Raw genomic sequence first — 18518 nt, forward strand, 5'->3', positions numbered from 1 at the left:
AAGATCATTTTGTGGAACCTGTCCTTTAGTATCTTTCCACAAAGCAATCTTAGCTACATCTTTCGTAAGTCTTGTGTTAAACTAGGGGAGTTACGACAGTCGTAGTGCTACGATCACTTTGTGAGACTGGTCCCAGTGGCATGAATTGGACAGAGCCAATGATAATCATGTTATTTGTTCGCAAGTGAATTTGTTAGCCACTGTATTCAAGCACAATCTTATGACTGTGATATTGTTGGAGTTAAGAACCGTTTCAGCATACTAACTGACGTCAAATTGATCGTGTTCCAGGATGCTGAAGAGAAGCACAAAGAGGAGTGTGAACGGTCAGAGCAGGAGAAGCAGGAACTGACGGCCAAGATCGAGGAGATGATGACGCAGGAGAGTATCCTGTCTGCCAAGGTCAGTACTCACACACTGGTCGGACAGGGCATGGCGGGCTCAGTTCGCTCGGCCGCTGCCATTCACAGTGCAGTGTGTCATCCTTTGACCCTGCTGCTGATCGTAGGTTCGAATCCCTGATTGTGATCCTTTCCGATGGTCTTGGGTTTTTCGCCAAAGTGGTAAACATTCTACGTCCTGCCTTAACATTAGTTGAAATGACATGATTGTGACATTCTGTTCAAAAGGATAATTAACTCACTTTGGGAGTGACTTTAAGAGGTCATAAAAGGCAGTGGAATAGCCCAGAGGTCTAACTTTTGTTTGTATTTACATGGCCTGGGTCCAATTATGGTTCAATGTTTGTCAGCACCATACCTGTGCTCGTGAATTTCACCAAAGAGGTTAATGTCAATTCTTGGATTCTACTTGTGGAGCCCATGCATGGTGATTCCTGTCATGGCATTATTTTCTGCAAAGTAGCATCAGCATTATGAATCCTTCATTGTTATCATCACAAGTAGATTTGTGTAATCTCTTCAGGGTGTTCCTTGTGGTTAAAGCGTTCGCTCGTCACGCCGAAGACCCGGGTTCGATTCCCGACATGGGTACAATGTGTGAAGTCCATTTCTGGTGTCCCCCGTCGTGATATTGCTGGAATATTGCTAAAAGCGGCGTAAAAATAACTCACTCACCAATGATACATGTCTTGCCTCTCAATAAAGAATGAGAATTTTAGGAAAGAGGAATGAAATTACTGTATAATTCTTGATCTATTTTGTATGTGACATGATGTGCACCAATCCTAATGCTGCATTATTGTCAGGTGGAATCCCTACAGGCTGATAATGACTTTGCTAAGGAACAGTTGGCTGCCATGAAAGGTTGGTATATATATGTAGTGCTGGGTTTCATGTTTAAGTTACAAACACTTCATAGACAATGTCTTACCTATTTAAAGAAGATCCCTGCTGATTTGCATGAAACTATTTCTTAACTTTTTTGTGTTTCAGCCAAATTTGAATCAATCAAAGAAATCAACGAAGATGATCATGAAAAGATTGTTGCAGAGTTAGACTCTATAGGTAAGCTTCAAGAGGTCTATTGTTGCCAGGGTGATATTGTTTTGAACAAATGGAGAATTGAAATATGTTGCACAGAACTTTGAATGACTTCCTACTGTTATACCCGATTTACGGGGCGGTCGGGTAGCCTAGTGGTTAAGGCATTCGCTCGTCACGCCGGGGTTCGATTCCCGACATGGGTACAATGTGTGAAGCCCATTTCTGGTGTCCCCCGCCGTGATATTGCTGGAATATTGCTAAAAGCGGCGTAAAACCATATTCACTCACTATACCCGATTTACAAATATGTGCAGAATTAGGGGACCGATAAAACTGGCTTGATATTGAATAAGGGGAGGTAACTCTCATATTCACAGACAGCCTTAGACTTGTTTTTGGCATCACAGATTTTGGTGATGAGTTCAAAGTAATAGGAGATATTGTTACTGTGAAATTGCATGCCAATGCTTTGCAGACCATTGTGTCTTCATCAGTTACCCTAATGTCATATTCAAATGACATCACTAATATCTCTGACAATGAAACTGGTTGGCTGTTCTTTTACATCCAAGACACTGGGTGTTATTGGATGAATGATTTTGTATTGTGAATGGAATCTTGCTCTCAGAGATTCTCTGTACAGACACTGGGAAGCATCATAGCACTCAGTGTTAGAAATTGGCACCAGTCCTGTAGTCCTTGCTAGGCCGCAAATAGTTAAGGTACCACAAGGACTATCAGAAACTTGCCAAGGGTTTTGCCATATGTTATCATTATGAGGTCTAGTGGACTAAAAATGTTAGTTTCTACCGCTGGCACTGGACTCTGAACAAGATGATTGACATGCTGATGGGACCCGTGAAGATCCGGGGTAGAATAGGTCTTCAGCAATCCATGCCGTAAAAGGCGACTATGCTTGTGGTAGGAGGCGACTAACGGGATCGGGTGGTCAGACTCGCTGACTTGGTTGATGCATGTCATTGATCCGAATTGCGTGGATCGATGCTCATGATGTCAATCACTGGATTGTGTGGTCCAGACTCGATTATTTACAGACAGCCGTCATATAGCTGGAATATTGCTGAGTGCGGCGTTAAACAACAAACAAACAACAACAACATGCAGATGGGGTAGTATTTCTCTTTTATCACATTCATTGACATAAGACACTTAGTAAAGGATTGTGCATCACCTGTGAGAGTTCCTGCTTCTGTTGTAGGTTCTCCACAAGCCGATATTATCCCGCTAAGTCCCAAGGATGACAGTGGCCCTGAAAATCTGCCGGAGAAACTACGGGAAACTCAGCAACAGCTGGAGAAATATAAAGGTTGGGAAATATATAGTTTGTGCCCTGAAATTCATTCTCAGCTCCCTGGGAAGTATACATGTGCCCTGAAACTCTTTCTCAGCTCCCTGGGGAGTATACACGTGCACTGAAACTCTTTCTCAGCTCCCTGGGGAGTATACATATGCACTGAAATTCATTCTCAGCTCCCTGGGGAGTATACATGTGCCCTGAAACTCTTTCTCAGATCCCTGGGGAGTATAAATGGGCACTGGAATTCATTCTCAGATCCCTGGGGAGTATACATGTGCACTGAAATTCATTCTCAGCTCCCTGGAGAGTATACATGTGCACTGAAATTCATTCTAAGCTCCCTGTATACATGTGCACTGAAATTCATTCTCAGCTCCCTGGGAAGTATACATGTGCCCTGAAATTCATTCTCAGCTCCCTGGGGAGTATACATGTGCACTGAAATTCATTCTCAGCTCCCTGGGAAGTATACATGTGCCCTGAAATTCATTCTCAGCTCCCTGGGGAGTATACATGTGCACTGAAATTCGTTCTCATCCCCCTGGGGAGTATACATGTGCCCTGAAATTCATTCTCAGCTCCCTGGGAAGTATACATGTAGTTGAGTGAGAGAGTGGATGATGCTGATGAGCAAGGGTATGTTTTGCAAAGCAGTCTTTGTGCTATGCTGTACAGGATTTAAATTTAACAGGCTCCTGCTACCACATGCAGGAAACGAGAAGTAAGGATTGATGGTTACCTCGTGGTTATTGAATAGTGAGCAGCATAATTAAATTAATCTGTTCTTGTAGCAGCAATTGTTTCGAATGTGATTCTAGTTTCACAGAACAGCTCTTCCTTACTGTGATGGTGAATTGTGTCTTTACAGCTCAACTTGAAGAAAACGATGTGAAGTTAAAAGAAAGCAGTGATAAGGTTGAACAGTTAGCAAGTAAGTATGCCCTTTCCAGACAGTCCGCCATGAAGGCAGCTCACGTTTCTTTTCTGGAGCAGAACTGAAAAAACCATGAGAGATATCTTTACCAAACCTGGCACATAGATAGGTCTAGTGGTGAACTGGTGCCTTTTGATAGTTTCTTATTTTTTAAAGATTTATTTTTTAGTTTCCATGGCAACGACTTAGACTGAAAAAAGGTAGTGCTTGTTTCTTGTGCAGATCTTGAAAACCGTAAATGTTTCATGCCTGGCACACAACCAGACATTGGTGGGGGATATGAGTATTTCATTCTTGTTCACACACTCTTTGAAGTTAAAACACATGGGTACAATGTGTGCAGCCCATTTCTGGTGTCCCCAGCCGTGGTATTGCTGGAATATTGCTAAAAGCGGCGTAAAACCATACTCACTCACTCACTCACTCACTATGAAGTTAAATGCATCAAATATAGGGACTTCTTTGTATTAGATGATAAATTAAGGGCGGCTCGGAGTCATTGTACTTGAGTGAGTGTCCATGTTAATATGTGGCATGGTATCTCAGTGGGCTAGCACTGTAAAACAGATAAAGTCTAGACCAGGACAAGCAGCCAAACACACATAAGTGCATGTACGTCGCAATACAATTTCAAATATTTTGAAGCATTAAACCTGATTTCATCTCAACTCTTCCAAAAAGACATTAGGAGTTAAAAATTTGTTAACACCAATACTTTAAAATCACTATGCAGTAAAGTTTTGGACCAAATTGTGTAGGGTATCAATATTGTGAGACCCGTGGAGATCCAGGGTAGAATAGGTCTTCAGCAACCCATGCTTGCTGTAAAAGGCGACTTTCGGGATCGGGTCTTCAGGCTCGCTGACTTAGTTGATCATGTCATCGATCCCAATTGCGTGGATCGATGCTCATGATGTCAATCACTGGATTGTCTGGTCCAGACTCGATTATTTACAGACAGCCATCATATAGCTGGAATATTGCTGAGTGCGGCGTTAAACAACAAACAAACAAACAATTTTGTCACCTGATTTTACATGATTATTCAGTGTGTATTGTTTGTGCGTACAGAGGAACTGGAGATGGCCAAGTTGGATTCAAAGCAATACCTGGCTAAGATGGCCTCCCTTGAAGGTAAGAGTGGTTAGTAATGAACCCGTGTGTCTTGTGATGTCCCAGAGATATATACCCACTGTACACCATGTAGGCCAGGCCTACCTCACATGTCACCTGGCACTGTGACTGGATCAATTCAAGTGACTGGCTGCTTCCTCATAGGCCTTGAACAAATATATTATCACAAGCCTGTTAGTCACAAGTCCCTGCACATATGACTGTTTCGTCTTAGTTTACACTCTGATTCACAGGCACTATTGGACTATATTCAGGCTTTGAGATTCAGACCTTGTCACGTGGACTCTGGGCCCTGTTTCACAAAGCGATCTTAGCGCTAAGGTGTTGTTACTCCCTTACTTTAACATAGGTTTACGGTCATCGTAGCAAATGACCACTTTGTGGAACGGGGCCCTGGCCTAAGGGTAGAGGCTATCGTAAGCGTTGATGTTTCGTATTTCTCCTGCAGGTCTCCATTGAATCTCACCATGTGTACAATTTATGAAGCATAAATGCGTGGTGATTTTATTGCAAATAATAAGTGTGTATTGTAATTTCAGCTTTACTTTTTTTTGTTAAAATAATTTTAAGGCATCTTATGCACAGTTGCCAGTTATGTTTGTTTTTTATAATAAATTATTTTTTCTGGATAGGTCTCAATAGGCTGATTTTACCAGGAAAATTAATAGGAAAATTGGTTGGAGTGAATAAGTAAAGTTCGCCTTCAATATTAATCACTATCACCTCAAAATGTTACTTTGTTTTTCTCAAGGTTGTATGACATATATTTTGTTAGTAGTCTTAATGAAGCTGTGAGTTTGATAAATCATGTGATGTTGATGCCAATTTTGACACCAAGTGTTTAGAAGTTTCATTGTGACATGTGGCCTCAAGGGTTAACTTCATGTGGGAGATAATATAAAGCCTCCAATATGACCTGGCAGTGTTCAATGTAAATAGCACTAGGATGACTGCTATGGTAATCAACAGTTTGGAAATTCATGTGGTGTACAGTTGGGTATTTGTCTGACGTTTGTTGTGCGTGTTTTCTTCAGTTTGCTTCGTTATATTTGATGAACTGCGGTAATAGATGCCTCGATTCATTTTCACATATAACCGAACAGCACTCTCATATAACCAACATGCTTCTAGGATCAGTCCATGTAAAGATGGACAGTCATGTGTACACCAGGAAGACGGTATCACGTATCAGACAAACATACATATAGCGCGCTGTGACCATTACAAAGTAATTTGGTAACCCTCATTGCTTTCAAAGTCATTTCCCTAGAACCATATTTCACATGATTCTGTATTTTGAGTTTGCGTGTCGTGATGCCCCGTTTGGTTTGATAGCTCCTGTTGAGACGTCCTTCGTATCAGCTGGGCTGTGCACCCTCCGAGATGTGTGCTGTGTTTGTTATTGCCCGCCCAATCACACTCATATTTTTCACATGGTATCCTTTTTCTCTCATCCAATTTTTGTGCAGAAAAACTAAAGCTGTCTGATACACATATGAACCAAATGATGGAAAATGCCTTGGCAGATTTGAAACGTAAGTGTCGCCATTTTCTGTTGCTGCCACTGTTAACAGCTGCTTTGCATGCATGGGGTTTATGTGTGATGGAGTTATCCATGCACAGCTAGCTGTGTTGTCTTGTTGCTCTGAAGGAACGGATCATGTTGCACCTTGTAGGAGCACATTCTCTTTACGTGCATGCTTATGTTACAAGTTTTCTTTGACGAGAATGTTCGTGTCACCAGTGTGTTATGACACATAGGAAGGGTAAGGAAGGAAGTGTCATTATTGAAATATTTTGCTTATGAAACAGTGTAGGTACAATCTAGGTGTACATGTCTCATGATACACGGGGGTTCCGGGTACCACAGTCGTCTAAGGCACCGCAATTTGCGGTCAGAGTTGTGTCCCTTGGTGACACCAGGAACCTATGATTGGGGGTTTGTGTCCAGGTTCGCCCTGATTATGTTTCTAGGTTTGTCAGCACCATACCCATGCTCGTGGGTGTCATCGAAGTGGTAAACATCTAAGACCTGCATCACTTCGGGCTTTCCTCCGACATTAAGCTGACACACTGTGATATAACTGGAATACTGTTAAAAGCGATGTTAAACACAACTCACTCACTCAATCACTCATGATACACGATCTGTGGTATTAATATTTATTTAGTTACCTGCTTGCCTTGTACAATAATCTGCTTTATGAAGTGTCGATGTGCAGGATGGACAGTGACACTCATACACTCACTGTTGTGTGGATCAGTTCACTTGCACCACCAGCCATACCTGAGCTTGTATAGATTTCTCTTCAGCTTTTTATTATCTGCTGAAATACTGCTGACTATGCTATGTGAAACAAACACACATGACCCTCCTCACCAATCCAAATGTAAACTACATTGTTTTATTAAACACATTTTATTGGCCACAAAGGGTACATGCCATTTAAGATCCGGTGTAGAATAGATTTTCAGCAACCCATACTTACCGTAAAAGGCGACGATGCTTGTCGTAAGAAAAGAATAACAGGATCGGTTGGTCAGGCTCACTGATGTCATCGATCCCAATTGCGTTGATCGATGCTCATGATGTCAATCACTGGATTGTAGTCCTAAGATTGGAGAGGGCTCAAGACGTTTGTCAACTCCTGGAATAGTTCAAAGATGGTGTTGTAGAAGTCTTTCAGCTGGTGGTCTACAGTGATGGAAAAACAGCTTCTCCTGCTGCCACAGCTCAGTGTGGAGTCTTTCCCTCGAGCATGCCAGAAACCTGTCATTGAGGATTCGAATCCCAGTCCATCCTGATCATGTGTCTAAGTTATCAGCATCATCCCCATGCTCATGGGTTTCACCAAAGTGGTAGATGTCTTCAGACCGGCATCACTTCTGGCTTTCCTCCCCTATCAAGTTGACACACTGTGACATGACTGGAGTCCTCTTCAAACCTGTGTAGGGAGGTGGGGTAGCCTAGTGGTTAAAGCGTTTGCTCGTCACGCCAAAGACCCGGGTTCAAATCCCCACATGGGTACAATATGTGACGCTGATTTCTGGTGTCGCCTGCCGTGATATTGCTGGAATATTGCTAAAAGCAGCGTAAAACCACACTCACTCACTCACTCCAACCAGCGTAAAGTTAAACTCAATCACAGTATTTACTGTTCTCTTGTTTCAGAGGGGCGGTCGGGAAGCCTAGTGGTTAAAGTGTTCGCTCGTCACACCGAAGACCCGGGTTCGATTCCCGACATGGGTACAATGTGTGAAGCCCATTTCTGGTGTCCCCCGCCGTGATATTGCTGGAATATTGCTAAAAGCGGCGTAAAACCATACTCACTCACTCACTCACTCACTCACTCTTGTTGCAGAGATACACTGTCTGATAGGATGTGGCTGAAATATTGCTGATAAAGACATGTACGTCTTGTTACTCTAATGTTTATAATGAGCTAGCTCCATGAATTGTGCTTGACATGCTTTGGATAGTTATGCTGTCAATTCTAAATATATTGTATTGTTATAACATCTATATATGCTTCATGCTTTCTTCAGTTATAATTTTTTAAAAAGATCTTGTTTATCGCTGTTTATAACCATTTCATGGAATCCTTGAACATGATTAAAATACTTCATGAAATATGAACAAGTTTTTTTCTAGATGCAATATTCATATTGTTTTCACAATATTTGCAGTAATATTTCAACTTATAAGATAGAGTAGGTGTCATCCCTATCATTATCATCAATCCTATCCTATTCAGATTCGCTGTATTGTCTATTGCGTCCATATAATCACTGCTTATCAGCTCAACACTAGCAGAACCACGTACATACTCTCATCAGCTCTCTTGCATCGTTCATGTTGGCTGCATCAACATTTAAGATCTGTATGAAATAGTTACATCATCAACAGTTGTAAGCAATTGATTAGAAATAATATCGACAGTAATATTTAAAGCTAAGGTGTTCAAGCAGGTTGCCACTTGACATGAATCATTTGGAGATTTAGTCAAATTATTCTAAAAGAAAGTAAAAAAAAGTGTCCTGGTAAGTGCATTAACATAAAGTTTTAACAAACTAGACTGGTGTATTATACATGTACAAGTATGGTTTCTCAAAAGTTTGCTCCCTCTTTTCTATTGCTGATTTCCAACAGCCTCCTGATCATTAGCATACACAGCTGCCATGTTGCTCCTGTACATGGTTGCATCGCGTGGAACGATGCTTATGATGTCAATCACTGGATTGTCTGGTCCTATGAAGTATGGACACGGGTGGCCTAGTCGTCTGAGGTGCCGCAATTCGCTGTGTAGAGTTGCGTCCCTTGGACACGCCAGAAACCTATGACTGTGGGTTCGAATCCCGGTTCACCCTGATTATGTTTCTAGGTTTGTCAGCACCATACCCGTGCTTGTGGGTTTCACCAAAGTGGTAAACGTCTGAGACCTGCATCACTTCAGGCTTTCCTCCCACATTAAGCTGACACGCCGTGATATAACTGAAATACTGTTAAAAGCGGCGTTAAACCCAACTCACTCACTTACTCATGTGCATTGTTGCAATATAAACAAACCTATCAAATACATTATTGTATAATTGTCCATGTACATTGTTGTATTGACTTGCAAGTCTCCAAGGCAATTATTATAAGTTTAAATCATAATTTTTAGATTATGTAAATAATAAGAACAAGTTGTCCCCATGAAACTGGAGTCCTAAGACATATCAAGACTTAGACTATAGCTATTAGGAGGATAGAATTACCACACATCCATGGCGTTTTCTTTCAGTACAGCCTTGGAGCAAGGCTAATTGTTGCATCACAAACACTCCTATGAAATACATAGAGGTGATATTATTCATGTACTGTTACATTGGAGGCAGTCAGGTAGTCCTGCTATTATTGTTTGTCAGGCCGATGGATCAGGTTTGATTCCCAGTACATTGTTTAAAGCCCATTCTCTCTGTCCCCTGTGAGAATGATGTGGCAGGAATATTGTGCTTAAATCAGTGGAAAAACACAACTCACTCTTCCATGTGACCGCCTCCGTGGTCTAATGGTAGAGCGTCCGCCCGGAGAGCGGAAGGTCCGGGGTTCGATCCCCGACCGCGTCATACCAAAAGACGTTAAAAGATGGTACTTGTTGTTACCCTGTCTGGCGCTCGGCATTAAGGGGCTAAAACAAGGACTGGTCGGCTCGGAGTCAGTATACTGTGTCTGAGTGGGGTATTCATGTTCAACTGCGGCATGGTATCTCAGTGAGCTAGCACTATAAATCGGCATCTGTCCGGACTAGTACAAGCAGCCACACAAACACACACACACACGTGCATGCACGTCGCTATATAAGTGCAATAATCTTGGACGCGACGTTAAACCCCATTTCACCTCACCTCACCTCCATGTGTATTGTTACAACACAAAGAACACTATTTAACACATCTAGGTGTTAGATTGTCATCTGCGTACATTGTTGCAGTACAAACAATCTTGTGTTGTCACACCATTATGAATGAACTGTTTGTTTCAGTGCAACTTAAAGAATCTCGACAACAGTGTGATAGTAGCAACAGTCTGATCCAGTCGCTTGAGGGTAAGATATTTTATACTGTTTCTTTATTGATGATAACTATATACCCACATGTTTTAAGTCAACCATCAAGACCCAGGGTAGAATAGGTCTTCAGCAACCCATGCTTGTCGTAAAAGGCGACTATGCTTGTCGTAAGAGGCGACTGACGGGATAGGGTGGTCAGGCTCGCTGACTTGGTTGATGCAGGTCATCTATCCCAATTGCATTGATCGATGCTCATGATGTCAATCACTGGATTTTCTGGTCCAGATTCGATTATTTACAGACCGCCGTCATATAGCTTGAATATTGCTGAGTGCGGCGTTAAACAACAAACCAACCAGATTATTTACAGGCCAATGTGATATCCAGAATATTGCGACTGCTGCACTGAGAACAATCAATCACACAACCACCGACATACCCATGAAGTCCTTAAGTGTTCACTCATTTGCCATGAATGCATTTATTTCAGCTCAAATTGAGCAGCTAGAATCTGAACTAACCGTGTACAAGCTTCCCCTGTCAGAGAAGGCCGAGACTACGTTGTTAGCTCATGCTGACAATGTTGACGATGACGATGACACCACCATCAACGGTGTACACAACCACCTCTCCTCCTCATCATCTCTATCATCGAGTGTGAGTGACCTCTCCGACGACGATGACTGGAAAGGTGGGTGGTCCAAGGTCTGGTTATCATCTCACGAAAATGATTTAACTAAATATTTGAAGTATATGTCATGCTCTATACCAGGCCTGTTTGGTGAAGTTTGTGTGTTTAGATGTGTACATATAATAAAATGAGCTCGGCTGAGGGCGGGAGGGTAGCCTAGTGGTTAAAGTGTTTGCTTGTCACACCGAAGACACAGGTTCGATTCCCCACATGGGTACTATGTGTGTAGCCCATTTCTGATGTTCCCTGCTGTGATATTGATTTAATATTTCTAAAAGTGTCATTAAACCATACTCACTCACTCACTCACTCACTCAGTTGGGCTGACAGTAGCTATTCCTCTTAGCTGATTATTCATGGATGATATTGGTTGAAGGTGGATGTCTTATCCTGGCTGTGTTGTAACACTGTATCCATGTTTGAAAAGTGCCTGTATTTGTCAAAGCCTCTGTTGTGGAGCAAGCAGAGGTCTCTCTGATTTGTTGTCATGTGTTCCTGGTTTTATACAGCTCTGTTGGAGGAAGCTCGGGAGGCACAAAGACGGGCTGAGCTGGAACTCAGGAAAACACGAGGTGAGAGTGTAATCAGATACATCAGATATAAAATGTGACAAGTGTTTTCTGCACACTGTATGTGACATAATCAGAATGTTGTGGACATGGTTAATTTCGAAACAACTTGATGGGGATCAACAGTTCCATTATCTTTTGGGTTTGAAGACCCAGGAATACTACAGACATATACACCTTTAAGGCACTTTCATTTTCAAATATATTTTTGCTTGATTGCTTCCAATCTAGACAGTGTCGGGGACATTACGTGAATGTTTCTTACATGTTGTGTCCAGATGAGCTTGAGCTGAGCAAGGCAAGGGTGAAGAAAAACAGTGATGAGACGCTAGCAGTGAAGGGCCAGTTGTTGGAGGCGCAGAGACAGGCAAAGGACAGCCAAGACACAGTGACAGACCTTCAGGGTAGGGCCTTGAGTACAGTTGCTCAGTGTAGGGCCTTGAGTACAGTTGCTCAGTGTAGGGCCTTGTGTACAGATCTTCAGGATAGGGCCTTGTGTACAGTTGCTGAGTGTAGGGCCTTGAGTACAGTTGCTCAGTGTAGGGCATTGTGTACAGACCTTCAGGATAGGGCCTTGTGGACAGTTGCTCAGTGTAGGGCCTTGTGTACAGATCTTCAGGGTAGGGCCTTGTGTACAGACCTTCAGAGTAGGGCCTTGTGTACAGATCTTCAGGGTAGGGCCTTGTGTACAGACCTTCAGAGTAGGGCCTTGTGTACAGACCTTCAGGGTAGGGCCTTGAGTAAAGGTGCTCAGTGTAGGGCCTTGTGTACAGACCTTCAGGATAGGGCCTTGTGGACAGTTGCTCAGTGTAGGGCCTTGTGTACAGATCTTCAGGGTAGGGCCTTGTGTACAGACCTTCAGAGTAGGGCCTTGTGTACAGATCTTGAGGGTAGGGCCTTGAGTACAGTTGCTCAGTGTAGGGCCTTGTGTACAGATCTTCAGGGTAGGGCCTTGTGTACAGATCTTCAGGGTAGGGCCTTGTGTACAGATCTTCAGGGTATGGCCTTGTGTACAGATCTTCAGGATAGGGCCCTGTGTACAGATCTTCAGGGTAGGGCCTTGTGTACAGATCTTCAGGGTAGGGCCTTGAGTACAGTTGCTCAGTGTAGGGCCTTGTGTACAGATCTTCAGGATAGGGCCTTGAGGACAGATCTTCAGGGTAGGGCCTTGTGTACAGATCTTCAGGGTAGGGCCTTGAGGACAGATCTTCAGGGTAGGGCCTTGTGTACAGATCTTCAGGGTAGGGCCTTGTGTACAGATCTTCAGGGTAGGGCCTTGTGTGCAGATCTTTAGGGTAGGGCCTTGTGTGCAGATCTTTAGGGTAGGGCCTTGTGTGCAGACCTTCAGGGTTGGGCCTTGTGTATAGACCTTCAGGGTACGGCCTTGTGTATAGACCTTCAGGGTAGGGCCTTGTGTGCAGATCTTTAGGGTAGGGCCTTGTGTGCAGATCTTCAGGGTAGGGCCTTGTGTACAGATCTTCAGGGTAGGGCCTTGTGTATAGACCTTCAGGGTAGGGCCTTGTGTTCAGATCTTCAGGGTAGGGCCTTGTGTATAGACCTTCAGGGTAGGGCCTTGTGTTCAGATCTTCAGGGTAGGGCCTTGTGTACAGATGTCCTTTACTGGCATGGATAGTTGTTGTATATGTAGACAACACTGTGTGTGCTGACATAGCCTTGTAGTTTCCCGAACCCCTCCTGTGTGCAGTGGCACCCCCACACCCTCCTCCCCCACACCCTCACCCTCACATACTCCCAGAGGGCAGTCCAACATCTCCTTGATGCAGTGGGGTAGCCCAGTACTAGGTGTGTTTGCTTGCTATGCAGAAAACCTGGGTTCGTTTCTTGAATGGTTGTCTCCTGTCATGTGACTGTGAATTGAAGAAACGAGAGACATTTAATGTCAGCTGGTCCATGTAATGTAATGGCGATATGATGTTTTTTATAAAGTCAGTACATTTGTTTGTACCAGAGGCTGAGAATCTCGCCAAGGATATACCCCAGGTAGTTCACTAGGTCATGTTTGTATAGAAGCTCAAGAGAAGCTGCATAGCGATTCGCTGTGCAGAGTTTCGTCCCTTGGGACGCCAGAAACCTATGATTGTGGGTTCGAATCCCGGTTCACCCCGATTATGTTTCTAGGATTGTCAGCACCATACCCGTGCTCGTGGGTTTCACCGAAGTGGTAAACGTCTGAAACCTGCATCACTTGGGGCTTTCCTTCCACATTAAGCTGACACGCTGTGATATAACTGGAATACTGTTAAAAGCGTCGTTAAACCCAACTCACACACTCACTCACTCAAGAAAAGCTGTTTCAAGGCATTGCCATGAAGTTACGCTGACATTATAGACACTGTTATAATTTAATCGTAGATGTGCCCTTTCGGAGCCATTTCCATCACTATCACCTGTAATAGCACCTATAAATGGTTTCTTTTATCTCATCAAGGCCATGTGTCTCGGCAAAAGTGTAAATGCTGTCTTCATTTTCAGACCAATTACGAAAAGCCGAAACTGCAACTAAAGACGTCAAACAGCAAATATTAGATTTAAGGGGTCAGTACTTACTTGATTCAATGAAAGTTTGCAGCTTCGGTCAAAGGAAGATAATGATAGCATGATCTCATGCTACAGTGGTCAAGCTTTAGGTTAAGTACGATGTAATGATTCTTGATTTACATGGACTTCAGATGTAATTGTGTCACCTTGTTAAATCCACTGGGCTATGGGTCTAACTGTTCTTCACATGTAATTACGTATTCCTGATGACCAGGGGCGGTCGGGTAGCCTAGTGGTTAAAGCGTTCGCTCATCACGCCAAAGACCCGGGTTCGATTCCCGACATGGGTACATTGTGTGAAGCCCATTTCTGGTGTCCCCCGCCGTGATATTGCTGGAATATTGCTAAAAGCGGCGTAAAACCATATTCACTCACTCACTCATTCCTGATGACCATTTTGTATTCTCTATCCCAAAGTGATCCCAAAATTACGACAATGTTACAAATTCCAGTACCAGGATATAAAGTTCCAACCACACAATTCTAGTAATGGTTCCTGTGTCATCATTCCAACTAACTCATTAAAACTTGTTCGCTAATATTTGTTTGGAAAGCTACATGTCTATAACTACTATATCATGTGTATAAAAGACAAGCCTCATGTTAATGGCCTTCACCTTCTAACTGCACCTTGTTCTTTTCACCTCTTCTCGCCCCCAATTACCTCCCCTTGCATGTTGATGCATGCTATGACCTATGACCTGGCATGGTGCCTAACAGATCGCCTGTTGGACGAGCAAGAACTCACTCGATCAAATCATGTGGAGGCTGATAATCTGAAGCGTGAGTTGTCTGCCCTTTTCTTTACAACGGAGACGAGTATGTATCCTGGCTTAGCCTGCAGGATGTGGTAGCAATGCTTTGTACTAACAACTGGGAGATCAAAGTCAATTGGTATATAGCTGGAAGTAGAACCGAGAATTGGGTTCGAGAACAGGACAAGTTATGGCGACCCATTACACTCAATGATTAATGAAGAAGGCAGCCTCGAATAACCATAACTCCATTCTGTTATTATTAATATCGTTGACCCATTTGCGCCATAACTTTGTTTGGGAAGTGACGCCCCCTCATTTGGTTATATCACTAACTTAACACGTTCATGAGCTTGAAATCAGCTCCCAATTTAAGTGCCTTTCCTGAATGTGAGATTTGCATGGATCTACATTCAAGGTTGTTGCCATATCAGAGTGGACCCTCCATACATTTAATGGAATCAGAAGACTTTTGAATTAACTATCAGATGGAGAAAATGTTTGCTGAGTACTAAAGCATGTGGATGGAAATCCTGTAGTATTAGAGACATCTCTCAACAATAGAGCTGAGAGCTGTAATAACACTTCCTCCATCAATCATTGAGAGAGAGTGTAGTTTGATTGTATGTCTAGTTATAGTGTTGTCAGTCAAACCAGACTCAAAAGAAAGGTTTGGTGGCGAATGAGTCCTGAGTATTTATCATAACAGAATGGGGATGGGATACACTGGATGACCGACAAAAAGCAGCAAGATCATAATTGATTACCTGTGTAATTTGAAAATATGTAAAACTCCCAATATACCTTTCATGATAAATTTGTAAAATTTGAATCTGATTCTGAAATATTTTGTGCTACGTTATGGTTAATACAATAGTTAGCTATCGGCCATGCGACAATATATCTGTAAAGAATTATCCGATACCTCCATACATCCAATACCCCAAAACGCCATCCAGTCACAGATAAAATATCAATGTCAGATATTTTCTGCTACAAATCTAAGCCTAACAATGCTTCTGGTATGGTTAGAGATGGGCCAGCTCTACTCATCATAGGTCGTAGCTGTATGAACAACATAGTTAGCTCTAAGCCTCTGCATACATCTGTCACTAGCTTCTCACTCTGTCTGACTCAATGACCACCTGTTAGTATACACTGTGTGTCTCAGCCCCAGGGTGCAGGGGCCTAGCTTTGTGGTGGAGGGACTAGAATGTGCATGACTGAAATATAGCATTGTAAACATGGAATCAAGTCTCTTTCTTCCAATGATTCCTCCATTTTTGTTTGACAGAAAATCTTGAAAGTGAGAGAGGTAGCCATAAGGAGACTAAGACAGGTCTTCACAGTACAAAAAGTATGTCGTCTACTCTCTTGACTTTCCTGAAATGCTGTTTGGAAAAATTGAATTTGTTCATTTTGGGCCATATTTTCATGCACAGTATGTTTTGCCGTTGGTGCTTAATCACTAACGGTGAGGTTACTTTGGAGTAAGTGAGCTCCGTGTAGCAATACTTTTTTGTGTATTAGTTTAGTTCAACACTTTATCTTTGTTCACGTTTCTCTTAGCTAGATCTCTATAGAAAGCTTTTATTCTGTTTGGGGTAAATGGACAAAAATGTTCATTGTTCAGAATTAGGAGGAACTTTGAGTGTGTCCATCCAAAGAAACCTGAGTATTGTTTTCCAATCATTTTTCAAGAATTTGAAATTGTGATCTTTAAGTTCTCCATAAATTGTCTCCATCATGAGACGTAACGTATCAACTACAAAACTACACATCTCACACAATAACTGATGAGAGGCGGTCGGGTAGCCTAGTGGTTAAAGCCTTCGCTCGTCACGCCGAAGACCCGGGTTCGATTCCCGACATGGGCACAATGTGTGAAGCCCATTTCTGGTGTCCTCCGCTGTGATATTGCTGGAATATTGCTAAAAGCGGCGTAAAACCCCATTCACTCATTCACTCACTCACTCACTCAATAACTGATGAATATTATTAATATGGTTCCTTGAGCTCTACACCTTAGTTTCCAGTGCTAGCGATATTTAGCTACGGTGTTGTGTGTCTGACACTGTCACATCTACCATGCATTCTTCATCCTAATCTGCCAGTTCGCTGGTGTGGGGTCCTGTCTTGTGTTGACACTGACAATGCTTCTCCTTTTGCAGGGCAGCTACAGGAAGCTCAACAAAATGCCAAACAAAGTCACAACGAGGCCGAACAACTCCGAAGTAAGCTGTCACATTTTTGTAACCATGTAGAAGACCTGTACTTGGCCATTGGTTGTCTGTGTATGCAGATAACTGGATGTGTTTATGCTGTGTAGTCTGCAGTTGGTTTCAGTACTTGGCCATTGGTTGTCTGTGTATGCAGATAACTGGGTGTGTTTATGCTGTGTAGTCTGGAGTTGGTTTCAGTACTTGGGATGCAGATTCATGTCATTACGCTGCCTGTATCCCCTGAGAATGGGATCTAGGGCGGACCCTGATTATAATTAGTGTTGGAGGTTTAAAGTGTATCACAATATTTTGCAATGCACGAGGACGTATTGCGATACGTATCACAATATATTGTATCATTCTAAATTTTTAGTTCAGAAGCAATCTGATACATTAAGGTATGAACTGAAGTTCATAAATGGAACAAAACAAGATGCTGGTACAATATAATGTTTTACTCATTCAAAAAATCCACAGCCATCTTGGGGCCCCGGATGCTCACCCCTCGGTAGTGAAGGCATTTGGCAAGTATATACCATTAAACATGTGATAAAAATCTCAATTTGAAATCACCCTATATATCGAGCATGAAAAAGTGATATTGTGATACGTATCGTGGAAAGAATGATCCTCAATTTTCCAATATACCCTGTTACCTCACACGCTTAATTATAATCCAAGGTTGTCAACACTACACTCCTCAGGACTTCACCAAAGTGGTAAAGTCTTTCACCTCCATCACAATGGCTTTTCCTTTCCCAATTATCCGACTGGCCAAGATATACCTAGAATACTGTGAAAGTGATCCTTAGAGTCTGTTCAGAAATTAATAGTAGGATATGTTGTGGCTCATAAAATCATCCTTTATTATGCAAGTTAAAATACTACAAAACCTTTTATATCTTCAAGTGTTTATTTGAAGGAATTCTGTTAGTTTCTGATGAGTGGAAGTTAGTGAAATGATTGCAGTAAGCGTGATCAAATTCTGAAGAAGCAGATCAATAATATCTGGTGCAGCAGCTGTATAACTTGGGAAACAGTCATAAAAGGTTTACCAGTTTGTTACAAGTGTTATGACGGTTATTAGAACCTCTTTTATATTATTACTTGTGGAACCAATAGAGCTGACAGTTATCCAATTTTATTAGGTAAGCAGTACCCAAACCAATTTGTGCCCCAGAATTAGATATGCGCCTCGTCTCATTAGATGCTCAGTGAGGCCTATACCAAGGCTTGGTGGGACTGAAGTGGTAGTCAGTTGGAAGGGAAAGTTCTTTATGAATATTAGTGATGATCACTGAGAAAATCTGTGCTTGATAGTATGGTTTGAAATGATAGT

General features: G+C 42.4%; 1 protein-coding gene across 23 annotated transcripts in view; it reads left to right on the forward strand.

Moving 5' to 3' along the window:
- LOC124133833 (sarcolemmal membrane-associated protein-like) overlaps positions 1-18518 on the forward strand; it is a 102869-nt gene that overhangs the window by 71936 nt on the left and 12415 nt on the right. For 10 of the 23 annotated variants that reach the window (XM_046498374.2, XM_046498376.2, XM_046498375.2 and 7 more), the window contains 15 exons: positions 292-402; positions 1208-1265; positions 1395-1466; positions 2665-2772; positions 3632-3694; positions 4769-4831; positions 6301-6366; positions 10357-10419; positions 10874-11074; positions 11584-11646; positions 11922-12047; positions 14137-14199; positions 14923-14985; positions 16252-16314; positions 17129-17191. In XM_046498374.2, coding sequence (XP_046354330.1) covers positions 292-402; positions 1208-1265; positions 1395-1466; positions 2665-2772; positions 3632-3694; positions 4769-4831; positions 6301-6366; positions 10357-10419; positions 10874-11074; positions 11584-11646; positions 11922-12047; positions 14137-14199; positions 14923-14985; positions 16252-16314; positions 17129-17191 — 1246 coding nt within the window. The remainder of the gene's footprint in view (positions 1-291; positions 403-1207; positions 1266-1394; positions 1467-2664; positions 2773-3631; positions 3695-4768; positions 4832-6300; positions 6367-10356; positions 10420-10873; positions 11075-11583; positions 11647-11921; positions 12048-14136; positions 14200-14922; positions 14986-16251; positions 16315-17128; positions 17192-18518) is intronic. The other 13 variants (XM_046498379.2, XM_046498389.2, XM_046498391.2 and 10 more) reach the window with 6 other exon arrangements.

This window comes from Haliotis rufescens, unplaced genomic scaffold, assembly GCF_023055435.1.
Source record: "Haliotis rufescens isolate VD_foot unplaced genomic scaffold, xgHalRufe1.0.p SCAF_16, whole genome shotgun sequence".
Lineage (NCBI taxonomy): Eukaryota > Metazoa > Mollusca > Gastropoda > Lepetellida > Haliotidae > Haliotis > Haliotis rufescens.